Source organism: Pieris rapae, chromosome 19 (genome assembly GCF_905147795.1).
Source record: "Pieris rapae chromosome 19, ilPieRapa1.1, whole genome shotgun sequence".
NCBI lineage: Eukaryota > Metazoa > Arthropoda > Insecta > Lepidoptera > Pieridae > Pieris > Pieris rapae.
The window spans coordinates 8,783,279-8,799,242 of NC_059527.1; the positions used below are offsets into that span (position 1 = coordinate 8,783,279).

Below are 15,964 nucleotides of genomic sequence, written 5' to 3' on the forward strand. Positions count from 1 at the left end.
ATATTTCAAATAAACCTCATTGCACAGGTAGTGAGAGCAATCATAGAGCATAAACCAACTTTGACATATTGCAACATCCGGTAAGAAATTAATGAATTTGGTATTTATTTATGAAAGTAAACATTTGAATTATAAATTTTAGCTACTAATCAAATTCTTTACTAAAATCAGCAATGTTATATAGATTCTGGCAAAATTATCCAGTAAATCAGCGTGGGATGTTATTCACTTCAAATTTTAAAAAGTTTTACATCCGGTGTGAACTTAGTTCTAGAAACATATGAAAGTGTACATTTTCATTTATTTTCTGTCGTCATATTTAGCCACGGATTCGCGTGCGCGTTAGTTACATTCAATATTTTGTTTTATGTTCGTTTCTTGTTTGATTCTGAACCGTGAACGCGTTTCGTGATTTTCACGGAGTTGGATTCTGACTTGGCAGACGCATCGTCGTAGTGGAAGGTATATATTATTATCTCTACATAATATCAAATGTCTTTAGTCTCTACTATTCACAGTTCACTCCATATTTACTTATATCTATGTGATAGGTAGCAGATACCACGTTTTCGCCAGCTGGTGCGTACGTTTCGGCTCAATAATTATTTTGTGTTGTACCGAATATTTATGTGTTTGTGTAAGTGGATGGTGGATTAAATATTGAATTGTGGCAGGTTGGTGTGGCCGACTCGCGTTTTTCTGGTGCAAGTTTCACCGAAGGTTCAACAATTAATCCCATCAGTGAGCTCTCGTCCAGTGGGGCGCTACCGTTTTATATGACTTTAGCAAGATTTACAGGTAAGCAGGAATATGTTAGATGAATATTGCTTATTTTCAGGTTACCTTTCTTTAATCAGCAGGGGTTATTTATATCTTTCTACATCATTGTTAAAAAGAAAATTGTATACATGCAGTAACTGATAAGTATTCATTCTAGTTTAGTATATGATAAGGAAAGTAAGCAGTGTCAGTGTGTATCTTTAGTTAATTTTCTTTTGTAATTCAATTTTCAATAAGTATGTTATAGGATCATCTCATTTTGTTTCACACACACAATCACACAGATATTACACATATTTATATTAAACTTAAATTTTTTTGGTAACTTGTAATAATATTAGGTATTATTGCTTTCGCAAGTTATTTTTTGTAAGCCAGGTTTAGTAGCTACAATATCCACTTCACTTTATATTTATTGTATAATATTGTTAGTTTGATATTCTTAGATCTTATAACTTCTCATAAAATTAATATGTAATATACAATATCTATGTGTCTCAATATTCCTTAAACTAATGTTCTAGATTTTGAAAATTTAAGATACTGTAAAAATGGTCTTGACTGTGCCAATAATAATAACATATAGGTAATTGGTCATATGCATAAAATATACATATGTACAAAATTCTATATTTTTTAACCATTTATCAAATACATGGAAATTGTATTCATTTATGAATCTGATGACGCTTTTGTAGGTATTTTAAATTATCTTATTATATTAACTTGTGTTTCTGCACTTGGATAATATTTATTAATAGTATTATGGACTCAATATGAATTTTATACTTCATGCCATAAATTCAAATGTTGAATTCCCAACAAACACACATAAATATCAAGAGGATTTCAAGCAAAGTGAAGTATTGCATTGTTAAATAATAAGTATCTTTCCAGACCAAAATAATACTTTTTATGACTAGACATTTATTTATACATTTTAGTATATAGTATAAATTCAATGTAATATAATTTTCCAAATTTTATACAGTTTAGCCCAATATTTTATAAAAAAAGATATATACATACATATTACATGTGTAATATGTTTTTTTGATATCTTATATCTTTAAACGAGCAATTCTTGTATATATATATATATATAATTGGAATCTCGGAATCGGCTCCAACGATTTTCATGAAATTAAGTGTACGGGAGGATTCTGGGGCGATAAATCGATCTAGCTAGGAATCATTTCTAGAAAATGTCATTTTAATCGTGTTATATCAACTTAAACATAGAATTGCTCGTCTAAAGATGTCAGTCAAATAAAAACTTAAATATGAATATATTATATGATATGAATATAATCTTTATTCGATAATTATATTCATATTTCATCATTTTATAAGTATGTAATTCGTATTTAAATATAATTTCCAAAAAACACAATTTATGAAAATAAAAAAAATACCGAGCTAGGCTCGGTCATTCAGGTACTATGTATAATGCAGTATAATTTTGTCAATAATACCATTAGACTCTTTTTCAGAAAATATAACGCCGTTATAATATTTGAAAAAAAAAACCCTATACACGCGTATTATTTCATTTATTATAATAATTTCGGTCTTCTGTCGTTTAATTTAGTCATAACTACTCTTTTTGCGTTATCGATACCAGACCTAACTGTCCTGCGTAGATTACAGCCTCCAAGCGTGGTTGGATCGATAGTTACTTCACTCTGTTACATCTAGACTATTACGTAGTACATAGCTTATAACTTGATACCTATATGTAATAAACGTTATACACCCACACCACAAGCACACAATAGATTCGAAAGCTTTCCGATCACAATTTAGGCATTCTTGCGGAAAACGATAGGGATTTTTTGAAGAAAAGGATTCAAACGCTCGAAGGAGTAATCGTATTTTGTTCGTCTTTCGAATTAAATCGTAAGGGAACATAATTCATGGATAAATGACTTCAAAAAGAAGTGCTTAATTCTATAATATATTTAACTTTTTACACTTTCATCTACATAAAAGAAACCTTTACTCTGGTTTCTTTTCTTCCTGACGCTTTTCACTTTGCGTTGGTTCGTTTATATCTAGAACCGCGCTAAAAATAGTAGTTAAAGATTAATTTTAACTGTTCGTTGTTGCGTTGGTGTTTTTTTTCTAACCTTTCTAGCGACGCCTTATAATTCTCTGAACGTGAAACAAATTTACTCTGAATATTATTATAAAAGAATGCTATGCTTTTAGGGCAGTTTCTACTTAACGTGTAGGATACTTGTCAAGGGGCTTTCACTTATAGCTTGTGTTTAGGATTAAATTTAGTTACCCTTGTATCGGTTTAAAATCTCGTATTTGATTAGCAATTTTTGTACTACAGTATCGCTGTTTAGGCAATGCTTCGCCGAAACTTGTTATGTCACAGAGGTCGACGCTCTCGCCTCTCTCGTCTAGCATACAAACCTCATTCCCCACCCCCACCGTGCGCCAATGATTGATGGCAACTTGGTCATTTTTCATCTTTTTATATTTGCCCGTCACAACCTGCACAGATTAGTGTAGATTGGGGACGAAAGTGGCTCAATACCTTCTAGATAATTTGTCTTCAATTATTTAAGTAGATTCTCATATCCTATTTAATATACATTATGCCTGCATGATTAATATAAATTTATTGATGTTATAATACAGATTAGTGTACCAACCCTCGTATTAAATAGTCGTGTCTTGAAGAGCATCGTTTAATTATAATACTCAGTACCTTATAAAGACATACAAATGCTCAATAAGGTACAACATTAATTTCATATAATTTTGTTGAAACAATGAGTTAGCGTACTTATAAATCACTTGGTATCTTTACTATTGACGTTTTGCCGACAAAATAACTGTGTTAGTTTTATTTTTCAAGTCTTAAAATAAATAGTTCCACAAATAATACGTTAATTTTTCACATATTAAAGAGATTGTATACTAGGATACTATTTTTAAAGAAATTAGAGCTGTGGGGGTACAGTCTAGTAAGCCATTCTTAGATTATTTATTTAACACTGAAATTCATAAAAATGGGAGCAAAATTTGCATTAACAATGTCGCTACATATTTATATTTAGCTAACAACTATTTTTCTAGTCAGAAGTTCCTTTCACTTGCTTGTTTAAAACGAATGTTAATATCAATAAATAAACGATATTACTTCATATCGTATATTGTACAATCCGATAAGTCTTATCGTTTTGAAATAAATAGTAGAATATTGTTATCTATATTTACTTATTTGTCAAGAGAGCCAGTTAGTTTTGTATTTACTTTTAGTAGCCTCCAAACGTTAGACTCCTAAAACCCCAATCTAAACTTAGGATTCTCGAATATGTAATGATAAAAGTACTTGTTTTCAAGCAGGTTCTATATTTAGATCTAATATGGGTAAAGTTAGCGCATTGAGTCCAGTAGAGCGGAATTCGGTCTGACAGTACGACCCACTTGACCCCACCGTCCCCAACATCGCGATTTGAGACGGTTCAATGACCTGGCTTTCAAATATTACAATGGAAAACAGAATAATAAATTAAGTACTACACAATTAGATTTCTCTTATTCCGTTTGGCTGTAAACGCATCAAATACCGATCGCAATCTATTTATTTTTGAACTGAAACCTTGCAAAAAAATTTACGTCACAATATATTTCATATTTCAGTTACCATAAGCCATTAATAACAAAAATATATAATAACGATAACAATGATAGTAATGATTCTATTACAATTAATGAAATTCTGTAATAATCTTAGTAATAATAAGGTAAAGTGAAATAATTGTATTACTTACATATTTGTATTGAGATCAATGATAATAAAAGCCTTTTGGTAAACTTTATCTGATTTAACTTTATTTAACCAATTTCTGTAAATTTGCATATACGTAATATTATAATAGTAACATTATTTTTCGAAAAATAAGGTTATACAGAAGTTTCCCTTACGTGTGTACACTAATACACGCACACATTTTTTAAATAAAATGTGACTTAGTGCCTTAATCTGTAACCATCGATTTTTTTTAATTGGCGCATATATATAGTGTGGACGCTGTCGAACCTATTCTCTCATTGATACAGATATATTATTTAACGTAGACACAAACTACATATTTCCACGGCGTTGGGCGTTCCTTGCATATGTAATGCGCAATATCTCCCTGATCTAGGTGACGAGTGGAATCTCATGCTGATTCACTCGGGAAAAGCTCAAGGCCAATGCGAGGTTCGAAACGCATTTCAAATTTTACTGCTTTAAAATTCCTCGTTTCTATTTGAAAATATACTGTGATATGACTTTTAATTTTAAAAAATACAGATCGGAATAACTTTATTAAATAATGTTTTATTGAAGGCATACAGCCAATATTTGGATTTTTATTTATCAAAACCTACAGTTGTTATATAGAAAAACTTAAGAAACTTAACTGATAAAACTTAAGTCCAACGATGCGAGGGTTTGAAACCGTACCGTACTTGGAAAACCTGCTACGAATACAAAAGTGGTGATTTTCTTTGAACGATTTATTTCCTACGTGAAAATGTAGGGTTACGTCTTTTGTTCAGCCATAACACAAGTTCTATATATTTAATACGTGTGCTATGTTATTTGATGTTAAGTTGAAATGCATAGCTCTTAATTTAAAATGAATTCATCAGGTAAAGTATCGTAATTTGCGGTATATATCTACATTAAAGTTATAAGGAGTTTCTTGCCTGCATTCTTCTCCACACGAAACTACCTTTTGGAATCATCTTTATATTTTATTTAACGTTCAAAAGTGTCAATTTAGGTGGTATAATTGGAATAAATGATGACTTGTCTTTGAATACATTTTTTTTTAAATTTATATCGCTTTGAATATATTTTTCAATAATTACAACCTTATAATAGTCGCAATTGTATACAAATTATATACTTAACAGAAAGTTAGTTGGAGGGAGCAATAATAAATTCTAAACCAACTCGTAAGCGCCTGGACCGATTAAAAAAAAATATTAGAAATATAAAAGTCGTTATTTCAAAATATTTCTAGACTTACGAAGTTGGGGTAGGCAGCAGTACTACATATATTAAAAATATTTATATAGCGTTCTTAATAATTTGAAACGCTAGTACGGCAGGCTGTAGTCGCAATCGATAGAAAGAGCGCATGCGTCCTGCCACCACACGCCAACCCCTTTCCACTTCCCTGAGGCTATCCTGAATAGTCTGGTATGCCTTATTGGCAAAGTTCTAGAATTCTCTACACTTTTATCACGTATTACACCACTGGTTACAAAAGCATCCCATAGCTGTCAAATACTATTATACAAATGTCTGTACAATACTACTGCGATTTTGAAAATTACTATTTTAAGGGAAAATTATTAGAAAACCAAAAAAAGGTTGCTTGTTTTATTTTCTTAATAATTATTTACATTATATGTATACAGGGAAGGCTTCCCCCACACTATAAAATTGTATTATCACCTTTTTTATAGCGATGAGTGATGACGTAGTAAAACAAGAGAATGATGAAGTATATTATCCAAGGTTTAGGCTATTTATAGAAAAAAAATGCAACCGGTTTAAAAGTGTGGAAATATAACTTTTTTTTTTCTACAAAGATGTATAAGTTCTAAATCATCTATATTTTTGTCTACTGATACATTTAAGATAATTTCATTACAAATGATAAATATAAAGTATATAATATATAAACTATAGATTATTCATTCTGGTTAGTAAGTTAAATCAAAAACGAAAACACAAATAAAATTGTCTTTTCATTATCAATATAATCACACCTTGTAAATAAATATTTTATTTTTGAGGCTTAATTTTCTGTTTTCCTTCACTTGAACACAATTAATGTGTGACAACCACATGTATTCGTTTAGTTTTTTCCGCAAAACAGATCGCGTTACCCGCTCAAACATTACATTTGCTTACAATTGTATCACAGTATTACATCACGTGTCTCACAACAATAACACTCGCAGGAAATCACTGTGTCATTGTAGAACGGATTCAAATAAAAAAACAACAGCTAACAATGTATCAAGTTGCTGGCTTTTAAGGAAGTATAAATTACGTTTTAATTTTGATATTCATTACACAAATTAGACTCCGCTAGTTAAAACAAAAACACCATTTACATTTCTGTTTTCGTTGATTATATTTCCTTATACGCAAGTTGGTGATTAACCTTGTCTCTTTCGCTTTTGATATTTTTCTTCGAGTAAAAATTGCGCATAATGAAAATTCAATAGGTGCCCATCTGGAGTTTTAACGCCCGCTCTCAGCATTATATCGTAAAGTTGGCACTAGGTTAATATTAATCTTAATTTTCTAACCTCATCTCAAACGTACTTGATTATTGATTGAAATAAAAACTTAACACTAGGTGATCTATTAAGCCATTTTTTAGCAGACACAAACAGCTGTAGATTGATAAAATGCGGAGACTGATTAAACTTAGGTAGTACTGAAGTAGGTACTCATTTGTCTATTTTCATAGCACTGTAAACTATTTGAGAGAAAGTGACGAAAAAGTCATTAATTTAGGTTTTATGAATGATGGAGAAGTTATTCTACATGGACGTACGTACTCCCTGGAATACATAATAAGACATTTTAGTTACCATTATCAACACAACGACAGCAACTTGCTGTCCTAAAAATAGCATGGTATCATCAAAAGCACTGATAGAGTATTGTGTATACTTGTCACTGAACTCCTCCATTAGAGCCAGTCTGTATATTCTGCTAGCTGAAGATTTTTATGTGTTGCGACTGTCAAACTGTTTTCTTATGTTATCTAGCGTGGCTATTACAATATCTTTTGTTTATCAGGATATAGTCTTTGTATTGTCCTGTATGGAATTCACAATAATATCCCAAGCTATACTATTGCATTACTGTGTTGATTCGGAATTTTGAATAGCTAATATTGTGTAACTCGTTTTGTTACAACTTACAAATTCTAGCTTGGTGTAACGCCACATCCAGACTTAGTTACTTCCGGTTGTCGTTTCATAGACAATGCTCGTAATGTGTCGTGGGTCGGCACAATGCATCGTCAGGATATGGTCAATACTACTTGTTAACAATTTCCTTATAACGCTTTATTTCTTGGCACATTATTTCTTTGAAATCTATAGTAGTTTGGAATAATTCGTCGTAAGATAATATTGATTACAACTATTCTCAACCTATAAAATTCGGATTATGAGCTAGATAAAATCATCTGAAGAATCGAGGAGGCAATTGCAATAAAATTATATAGGGTACTGTATGATTTGTGCTACATAATCGTGTATCGGGCAATCGTAAAGATAAGAAGCGTCGTGATTAATAGACGCAGGTTAAATTAACACTGTCAACTGAATCGTCACACGAGTCAAGGTTTAATCTAGCTGTTGGCGGGAAGTGTTAATCTAGTGATAATTGACAGGTAATCCAATTATAATGTCTATGGCTAAATTCACTATATTCAACGCCATTAAACCTTCTAGCTGTATTATCTGAGTCACGCTTTAAAGTTGCTAGATTATCTCCTACAGAAAACTATTAGGTAATATTACTGTTAGATTATTGTTGGTTTACCCAGGTTTCTTTTGCTGACACTTTTACACTAGAAAACGGAAAACAAATAAATTAAATAGACTCGATCATTATCCAATATCAACATGCAACGTAAGGCGGTAATGAACGGATGTTTTGTCAAATGTGGTGGGTATACGACCATATCCGGAAAGCCTCGGCACTGCGGTCTTCTAGGTAATAATTGGTATTTTCTAAATGTAGGGATCACGTGTTTTATACCTCGTACCGACGGCTCTACGGTCAACATACGTCACAGAACAGCGCTGCAATGCGACAAGCACTAGACTCTCGAGGTCATCATGTCACTTCAACATGAGTGCTCTTCTTATTCTAAACCCTTAACCCACATCGACCTTAAACCTTCCAAGAGAACACGCTCTTTCCTACCCTTAGGTATACTATTCCTAATCAAATATAAAGGGTACTTGACAATGAAGAAGTGTTTCTAAGTTTATATAGTCTGCCTATTGTCGTCCCAGCGTATGCGTGCCTTAAAGAAGTGATTTTGTATTCGGATATAAGTTGTTAAGTACAGATTAAGAGCGATAAGTTCTCGTTAACGTTCTCTCCTAAAAGCTCTTATAAAGCTTTTATTATGGAATTAATTGATTATTACGGATTTTTTTTGCGAAATTTTGTGATGCGCGGTTCCAGTGTATTGCTAGACAAATTGGAAACAGTGCAGCATGTTAATTACGTCGTACATACTATCATCGGATATGCACCAATAAACTTTCTATTGACGGTAACGGCTACTCGTTCGTGTCAAAATAATTAAAACTTACAAAAACATCGTGAAGTTATTTGGTCTTCAAAAATTCGATGGCTTGTGTCAGGCACAGGAGGCTGATCACCTTGAATTTGAGGCCCAGACCTTAAAAGAGTGTAACGCCACTGATTTATTTTTATCAATTAGGTACCTGATCATTATAGTCTTACTGATCACAGATTTACTTAATTACACGTCTTGGTAATAATTGTTTACAAACTAACGAGTAGAAAAAAAAGCATTCGACGGCATTTTATTTGTACTCGGTCGACCAACCACATTCAGCATTTCAAGGACGAGGCGCGCGAAATTGTTCACGCCAATTTCGATTTAACAGTTTTCATGTTAGGTATTAAATTTTGTTATCGTCCGCGTTACACGTGGTTCGACTCGCGGCCAGTCTATGTGAACCACTTACGACATGCGTGAGCGATAGAGTCGCGGTGGATTTTGTAAGTTTTTATTATTTTGGCACGAACGCGTAGCCCTGACATTTGATACGCACGCGACTTTTACTGTTTAAGCCCTTGAATATTTAGAGACGCAGCGAAAGCTTGTCCAGCGAGTCTATAGTGCTTGTAGTTTAAAACAAAATTAACATCTCGTTTATCTGACTAAGACTGTGCCACCCCGCAACAGCTAACGCATGAGGCTAAAACTGAAAAAAATATATAAGGGGGATGGTTATGTCATGTATTAGTGGACGTTAAGCGTAGAATGTTGACGCCATATTTTATATGTAATTAAGACATCAAAAAAGCTTTTCTCGTATTATTACTTTATAGAATCATAGTAAAAGAAGCTGCGGTGAAATTATTGATCGTATACAACCAACTCACTACACATGCTACGCAAATGTTTATTCGACTTACCGGCTTAGTGTTATAAAAAATAGCGATAACTTATATTTGCCCGTATTACGTCGTTTACGTCATAATAAACTGATAAACAAAACATGGCACTTGCGTTTTTTGCCTATTGATATGTTGTCTTAATAAAATTCAATTACAATAAATAGAATAGTACAGTTATCGAAGGGAAATACAATCCTAAATGTTAATTACCTTTTGTATTAAATATTCAGTTAATTCATTGAATGTCTCTTTATTCACTTTATATTACGTAATTGATTACGCTACATAGTAAGCGGAGTTTTTCGCAAATGTTTGTATTAAAACTAAAATAATGATTGACGATGTGATATTATGATAAAAAAAACTTATAGATAATTTGCAATTGTTGCAGAGACTACAGTACTGAGCGAGGAGAGTGGTCGGAGTGTGGTCGCAAGTAAAGCCGGCTGTCGACGAGCGTGCATGACGCTTCACATAACTAGTAATACTGCCCGCAGGTTAGATACGTAAGCATACACACATTTACACACTGTTTTGCACTTTTCTTATTTAAGAGGGAAAGGTCTTTAGCGCAGTAATACGTTTATTTGCGAAATTATATAAATATATCATTTCCGGTTTTGTTGGCAAATGCAAAAAGTTATAAAAGTTAAAGTCAGATTTGAAAGAATGATAGCGACCGGTTTGGTTGCGTCAGTAGTCGCGACGCTATATGTTGCAGAAGATCAAAGTTTTGCAGTAACAGACATCGGAAGCTGCTGCCGCTGCGGCAAACGTGACTGGCGCGCCCCGCGGGTGCTCCCTGCCCGCATGCCCTTTTAGACGCCACCGAGCGCGGTGAGTCTTGCTCTTCACTTCTCCACAAACCCCAAAGCCTCTTTGTTCAGGCTGTGATAGTGCTTTGTAGTAAAAGTAATATTTAGTGCTAGAATGTTTGCTCATTTCCAAAGCTTGTGATCCAGACTAGACTAAATTACAAATCCGTCCAGACAAACATATGCCCAAGAATGATAAGACCAGTACGCTTAACTTAGAAAGACGTCAAAACTAAACGAGGACATTGCTTAAAATGCACCCGGGACGCGCTAGTCACAAAACTTCGTAATTTGATCGTAAAATGAAATAATTAAATTTTCCAGATCCAGTGTCAAAAAGAAACCGCCTCTGGAATAATTAGTTAGAATAAGAGATAGTATAATGGGGTCCTTAAACGTGAACCGGAATGTGGCGGACGCGTTCTACCGCTACAAGATGCCGCGCATCTGCGCCAAGGTTGAGGGGAAGGGGAATGGCATCAAGACTGTCATCGTCAACATGATCGAGGTGGCCAAGGCGCTAGGACGACCTGCCACGTGTAAGTATTCACTTTGACTTTTCCTTTCCAAGTCCTTCATCTTGACTAGAGATAGAGACCTTATTTTGAATCTTCCATGTACTTTGCAGGAAAAATGTTTGATCCAATTCAAGTAGTAACGCAAACAACAAAAAACTAATCTATTTATTTATTTATTCGGAAACCATCAGAAACATCCTTATAATAAAAACAAAGTCAAAAATAAAACACAAAACAAACACACTAGATGCATCCACAATAGTTTACACTTATACAAATTTATTTATATAGGTAACATCTTATGAACGTCAAAAAAAGAAAAGAAATATACATAAAATGATTCTAATTTTACATTTACTGCCAGTTCTCAAATCAAGGTCGTAGAACGGAAGAGAAGAACTGGCAATAAACTCCGCCACTCGCAAATACATAAATTGTGTCTTTGTGTGCTATTTTTTTCGTTAATTGTAGATATATTCTTACTATTTTCCAGATCCGACCAAGTACTTTGGTTGTGAGTTGGGAGCTCAGACGCAGTTTGATTTCAAAAATGAGCGTTTCATTGTCAACGGAAGCCACGACTCTTCGAAACTACAAGATCTACTCGATGGGTAAGTTTAGTGAACACATTTTCAAATTTTGTTTGTGTATATTTATCACAATTCATTTTTAACAGAACGAAAATAATGGAAGAAACAACTTTATTATACACTATATTCAGGTACCGAAATGTGCAATGGATCACCTAGATTCCCAGTGTTGTGGGCAGCCAGTTTCTTCCTTTCTAATTGTATTTTACTTGCTAATTTCTACATAACACAAATTTATAAACTATTTTTTCACAATAAGAATATTTTCTTTATCAGCATGGACAGGTTGACAATATATTGTAAGACAAAAAGTATGTAATGTGAGTTTTCAAATGTTATTGATAATTTTGTTCTTAAAGAAGTGCCTAAAGAAAGGGCTTCAGAAGGAGAAAAAGCATTGGGCCTTTATTAGGTTGCTTAATAGTTAATAATATATATAAAATACGATTTTGTAAATGTGGCTAACTTATGCAAAAAAATTGTTGAAATTTGCCCATGTATGGGCTGTAAATAAGTAAATAAATCATATTTTTATACCATATTATTCAAAATAAATTATTATTATTGTATAATATACATTACAATATATTATATTGTATAGATGGCACTCAAGTTAGGCTGTAGGGCTTTATTAGTATTTGTAGGACGATGAATTTAATTAATATTAATAATAGCAAATTAAATATGGTATTGTAATTGGTGGTAACGAGCAAAGTTTAAATGTAATTTAGCATATTCTAATATGTCGGCATAAATTTGCAGCTTCATCCGCAAATTCGTGCTGTGTCCGGAGTGCGACAACCCAGAGACGGAGCTGATCGTGTCGACGAAGCGCAACACGATATCGCAGGGTTGCAAGGCTTGTGGGTACCACGGCCAGCTCGACTTCAACCACAAGCTCAACACCTTCATCCTCAAGAACCCTCCGGCGGCAGATCCAGCCATGCAGGTAATTCTCCTCGTTGCGCGCGTACCTTCTATTTCATAGAATGAAGATGTTCATAACTCTTTTATAAGCAGGGCTCATCTCTGACGGAAGGCAACCGCGGTAAGAGGTCCAAGCGAAGCGGACCAGCTGCTAATGGAAACCACGACGGAGAAGCAGACGCCAAGAACGTTAGTATTCTTCGATATAACAATATTTTATAATACACAGAGTATAAATTACAAGTGAAGAGGTTATGTTAACCAGTATTTTTTAAATTATTTGAAGTTAAATTCTTGTATAAATAAAACAAAAGCATTAGGAAAAGCAAACTTACATTACTACTGCTTAGTTTAAAAAACAATATTTATTAAGGAACATGTGTAACATAACTGTTTTGTTATTTCAGGAAAGTGACGCTCCCATAACCCCGACCGCTCCCAACCCCAGGAAAGAGAAGAAGGAGAAGAAAAAGGATGACGACGACGATGACGGCAACTGGACCGTCGATGTGAGCGAGGCTGCCGTTAGGGCTAGGATGCAAGGTAAGGATTGCGTGCGTTTTGACTAAACCAGTATAAAAACTGGATTTTTTCTATACAGCAAGCCCTTTTTTCAAATCGCGGCGTGACTTTCATTCTGCTCGCAGAGGTGTTACGTATACGCTCATTCTCACGATCAAATACATAGATTTACGTACACGTGTGTACTTAACTTATAATTTAATTACTTAGTAAAAATTTATCTTAATTATCAATATTATTGAGTGTACTTTTTAAAAATACAATTGCAATACTAAAACATGGGTGACGTCATTGCGATGTGTATTTAATATAAATGTAGTTAAACGTAATACTCGTGTACGTATTCCAGATCTGACGGAGGGCGCTAAGAGTATGACCGTGTCCGAAGACAGCGAGAAGAACGAAAAGCAGCGTATGGATTTGTTCTACTCTTTCCTCAAGCAGAAGGCGGACGCTGGAGATCTGGACAGCAAGGCCATCAATGAGATCATTCACGAAGCCGAGAGACTTGACGTCAGGTAATCGATGCGAAAGTTCTCTGTTGCTTTATAGCAAGGTTTGAATTCCAGGTGATGAGGTACAATGTTCCGAGATATAATAATAGTGTGTCGTGATAATCAGGTCCAAGGCGCCGCTGGTGGCGTTCGAGATCCTGGTGCGGGCCAACAGCCTGGCGGGGGACGTGCGGAAGCACCGCACGCTGCTGCTGCGCCTAGGGGCCCTCGACCCCCGCGCCCCTCGCGCCGCCCTGCACGCCCTCACGGCACTCGTGCACCATAATCCCACGCTCTTGCCTCGCGTGCCCGCAATACTCAAGGTACGGAAATCAGTTACCATATCGTTTATAGTCCTCTCTTTTCGCACTCAATCTCTTTTCAATGTTAACCCCTGGGTAAAATATTGAACGACGTTCGAGAAGCTTTCTAGGCAGATGTGGTACAGAGTAGCAGGTCTATCCTTTTCGCCAATACACTGAAGTTTTACCGAACGTCTCTAATTTGTGGAAAAACCGAGAAACATTTCAGTCACAGTATTTTGATATAATTTTCTTAAAGTACCCCTAACATCTCCTCAGCTCTTGTACGATCTGGACATAGTAGAAGAAAAGACCATAATCGAGTGGGGCGCGAAGCCTTCCCGCAAATATGCCTCCAAGGAGGTCGTGGCGGATATCGGTCGTCGCGCACAACCTTTCATCGACTGGCTGCAGCAGGCCGACGAGGAAGACTCCAGCGAAGACGAAGAGGATATTGAGGTATTTTTAGTACTCCGGCTCGGAGGACCAAATCGTTATTATCTTGTTCATTTTGAAAACTTTTACTTATTCATCTGTAGTACAAGCTTTTGTCGATATCAGTTTAATTTTTACACTAGGATCCGAGTTCGATTCCCGGTTATTCAACAAAAAGTCAGATTCCAAAAGCTGCTCAAGTACTCTTACGTACTAGTTATAAACAAAAGGCTTATACTTTAGCTAAAATGGTGAAGTTGTAATTTTAATATTCCAGATTGAATATGACGACCGCGCAAAGGCGACACCCATAAAGGCCGTCAGTGCGGCTCCTCCGAAACCGGCGCAGAAAGATGAGGACGGAGACATCGACGTCGACATCGATGCCATATAGACAACTCTAATCTCACGTCGACCGTGCTTCTCTTCTCCCTTCTTCTACCGGCTGAACTCTTACTTACAACATTTTAATCTATTTCTCGAAACCTCCCGAAGCACGGTCGACGCCCTCGGCCGGACCCCGTGTACATTAAGTCATTAGAATTTTTACAAGTCATTAAATTTTAATGTAAAGAAATATTTAATCTAGCGCTTCGTTAGGAATTAGATTTAAATTATATCTCCGTGGACGCTCACGTACACGTCCAATTCTGTCGAGCCGGTTCGCGTAGACCGATGTGAACTACTTTAGTAACGTAGAGAAGATATTAAATATATGATTATATTCTTTTTGCGTGAATTGTTTAAAAAATGATTTTTCTAAATGGGTTTTGACGTTTCAATCGATTAATCGCTAGCGGTGTTTTTATTTGAGGGCATTTACAAATGTGATAAAGCTAAACGTCACAAAGTACCAATTGTACAATTGTTTGATTTGTATGAGTTTTTACGTTTTAGTATTTAATTGTGAATCGGTGATGACGGCGGACCATATGCGCATTTAACGAGGTCGTCGATATATATGTTATATATTATATTAGATATTGGGCGAGTTCACAAATTGCCGAGGCGGATGCGGGCTCAAAATACATTCTATTCACGAAATGAATATACAGGATGTTGGAGAATCGGTCCTATGTAAAAAATATAAATACCTGTATAAAACTAGTGCGAATAGGATACCTGGGAACTGCTTGCGTTGCCCGAATGATTGAATTGGAGCCGCTTTTGCAATTTGTACTCGCCCAAGCCGTGCGAGCGTTCACTTGGTATCGGAAATATTCCTAGATTATTTTAAAATTGCCACCTTTATTAGATTTGTTTTTATTCAATACATTTGAACTTGAATATTGTTGTTTTATTTATTTTATTGATAACGATGGAATACTTGTCAATAGAAGAGCAGAATTAAGAACGGATTTGGGGAA

The 15,964-nt window shown here is 34.8% G+C and overlaps 1 protein-coding gene across 11 annotated transcripts; it reads left to right on the forward strand.

Annotated features, from left to right (window-relative positions):
• Window positions 1-247: 247 nt before the first annotated feature.
• Window positions 248-15,884, forward strand: LOC110991895 (eukaryotic translation initiation factor 5). 11 transcript variants are annotated; one of them, XM_022257458.2, is made up of 13 exons: window positions 249-462; window positions 675-798; window positions 10,386-10,500; window positions 10,695-10,831; window positions 11,134-11,348; window positions 11,821-11,938; window positions 12,680-12,866; window positions 12,935-13,033; window positions 13,252-13,387; window positions 13,716-13,884; window positions 13,988-14,183; window positions 14,442-14,621; window positions 14,875-15,884. In XM_022257458.2, exons 5-13 carry the CDS (start codon window positions 11,192-11,194, stop codon window positions 14,989-14,991), a joined length of 1,359 nt encoding a protein of 452 aa, XP_022113150.1. In that variant the 5' UTR covers window positions 249-462; window positions 675-798; window positions 10,386-10,500; window positions 10,695-10,831; window positions 11,134-11,191; the 3' UTR covers window positions 14,992-15,884. The 11 variants fall into 11 exon arrangements, with proteins under 11 accessions (XP_022113159.1, XP_022113158.1, XP_022113150.1 ...); XM_022257461.2 differs by having other exon boundaries at window positions 10,716-10,831; XM_022257464.2 differs by having other exon boundaries at window positions 10,734-10,831.
• Window positions 15,885-15,964: the final 80 nt, after the last annotated feature.

Coding starts and splice junctions, on each gene's coding strand:
- LOC110991895 (XM_022257467.2), top strand. CDS start 11,192: ATGGGGTCCTTAAACGTGAACCGGAATGTGGCGGACGCGTTCTACCGC. Junction 13,388..13,715: donor CGTTAGGGCTAGGATGCAAG/GTAAGGATTGCG, acceptor TACGTATTCCAG/ATCTGACGGAGGGCGCTAAG. Junction 14,184..14,441: donor GCGTGCCCGCAATACTCAAG/GTACGGAAATCA, acceptor ACATCTCCTCAG/CTCTTGTACGATCTGGACAT.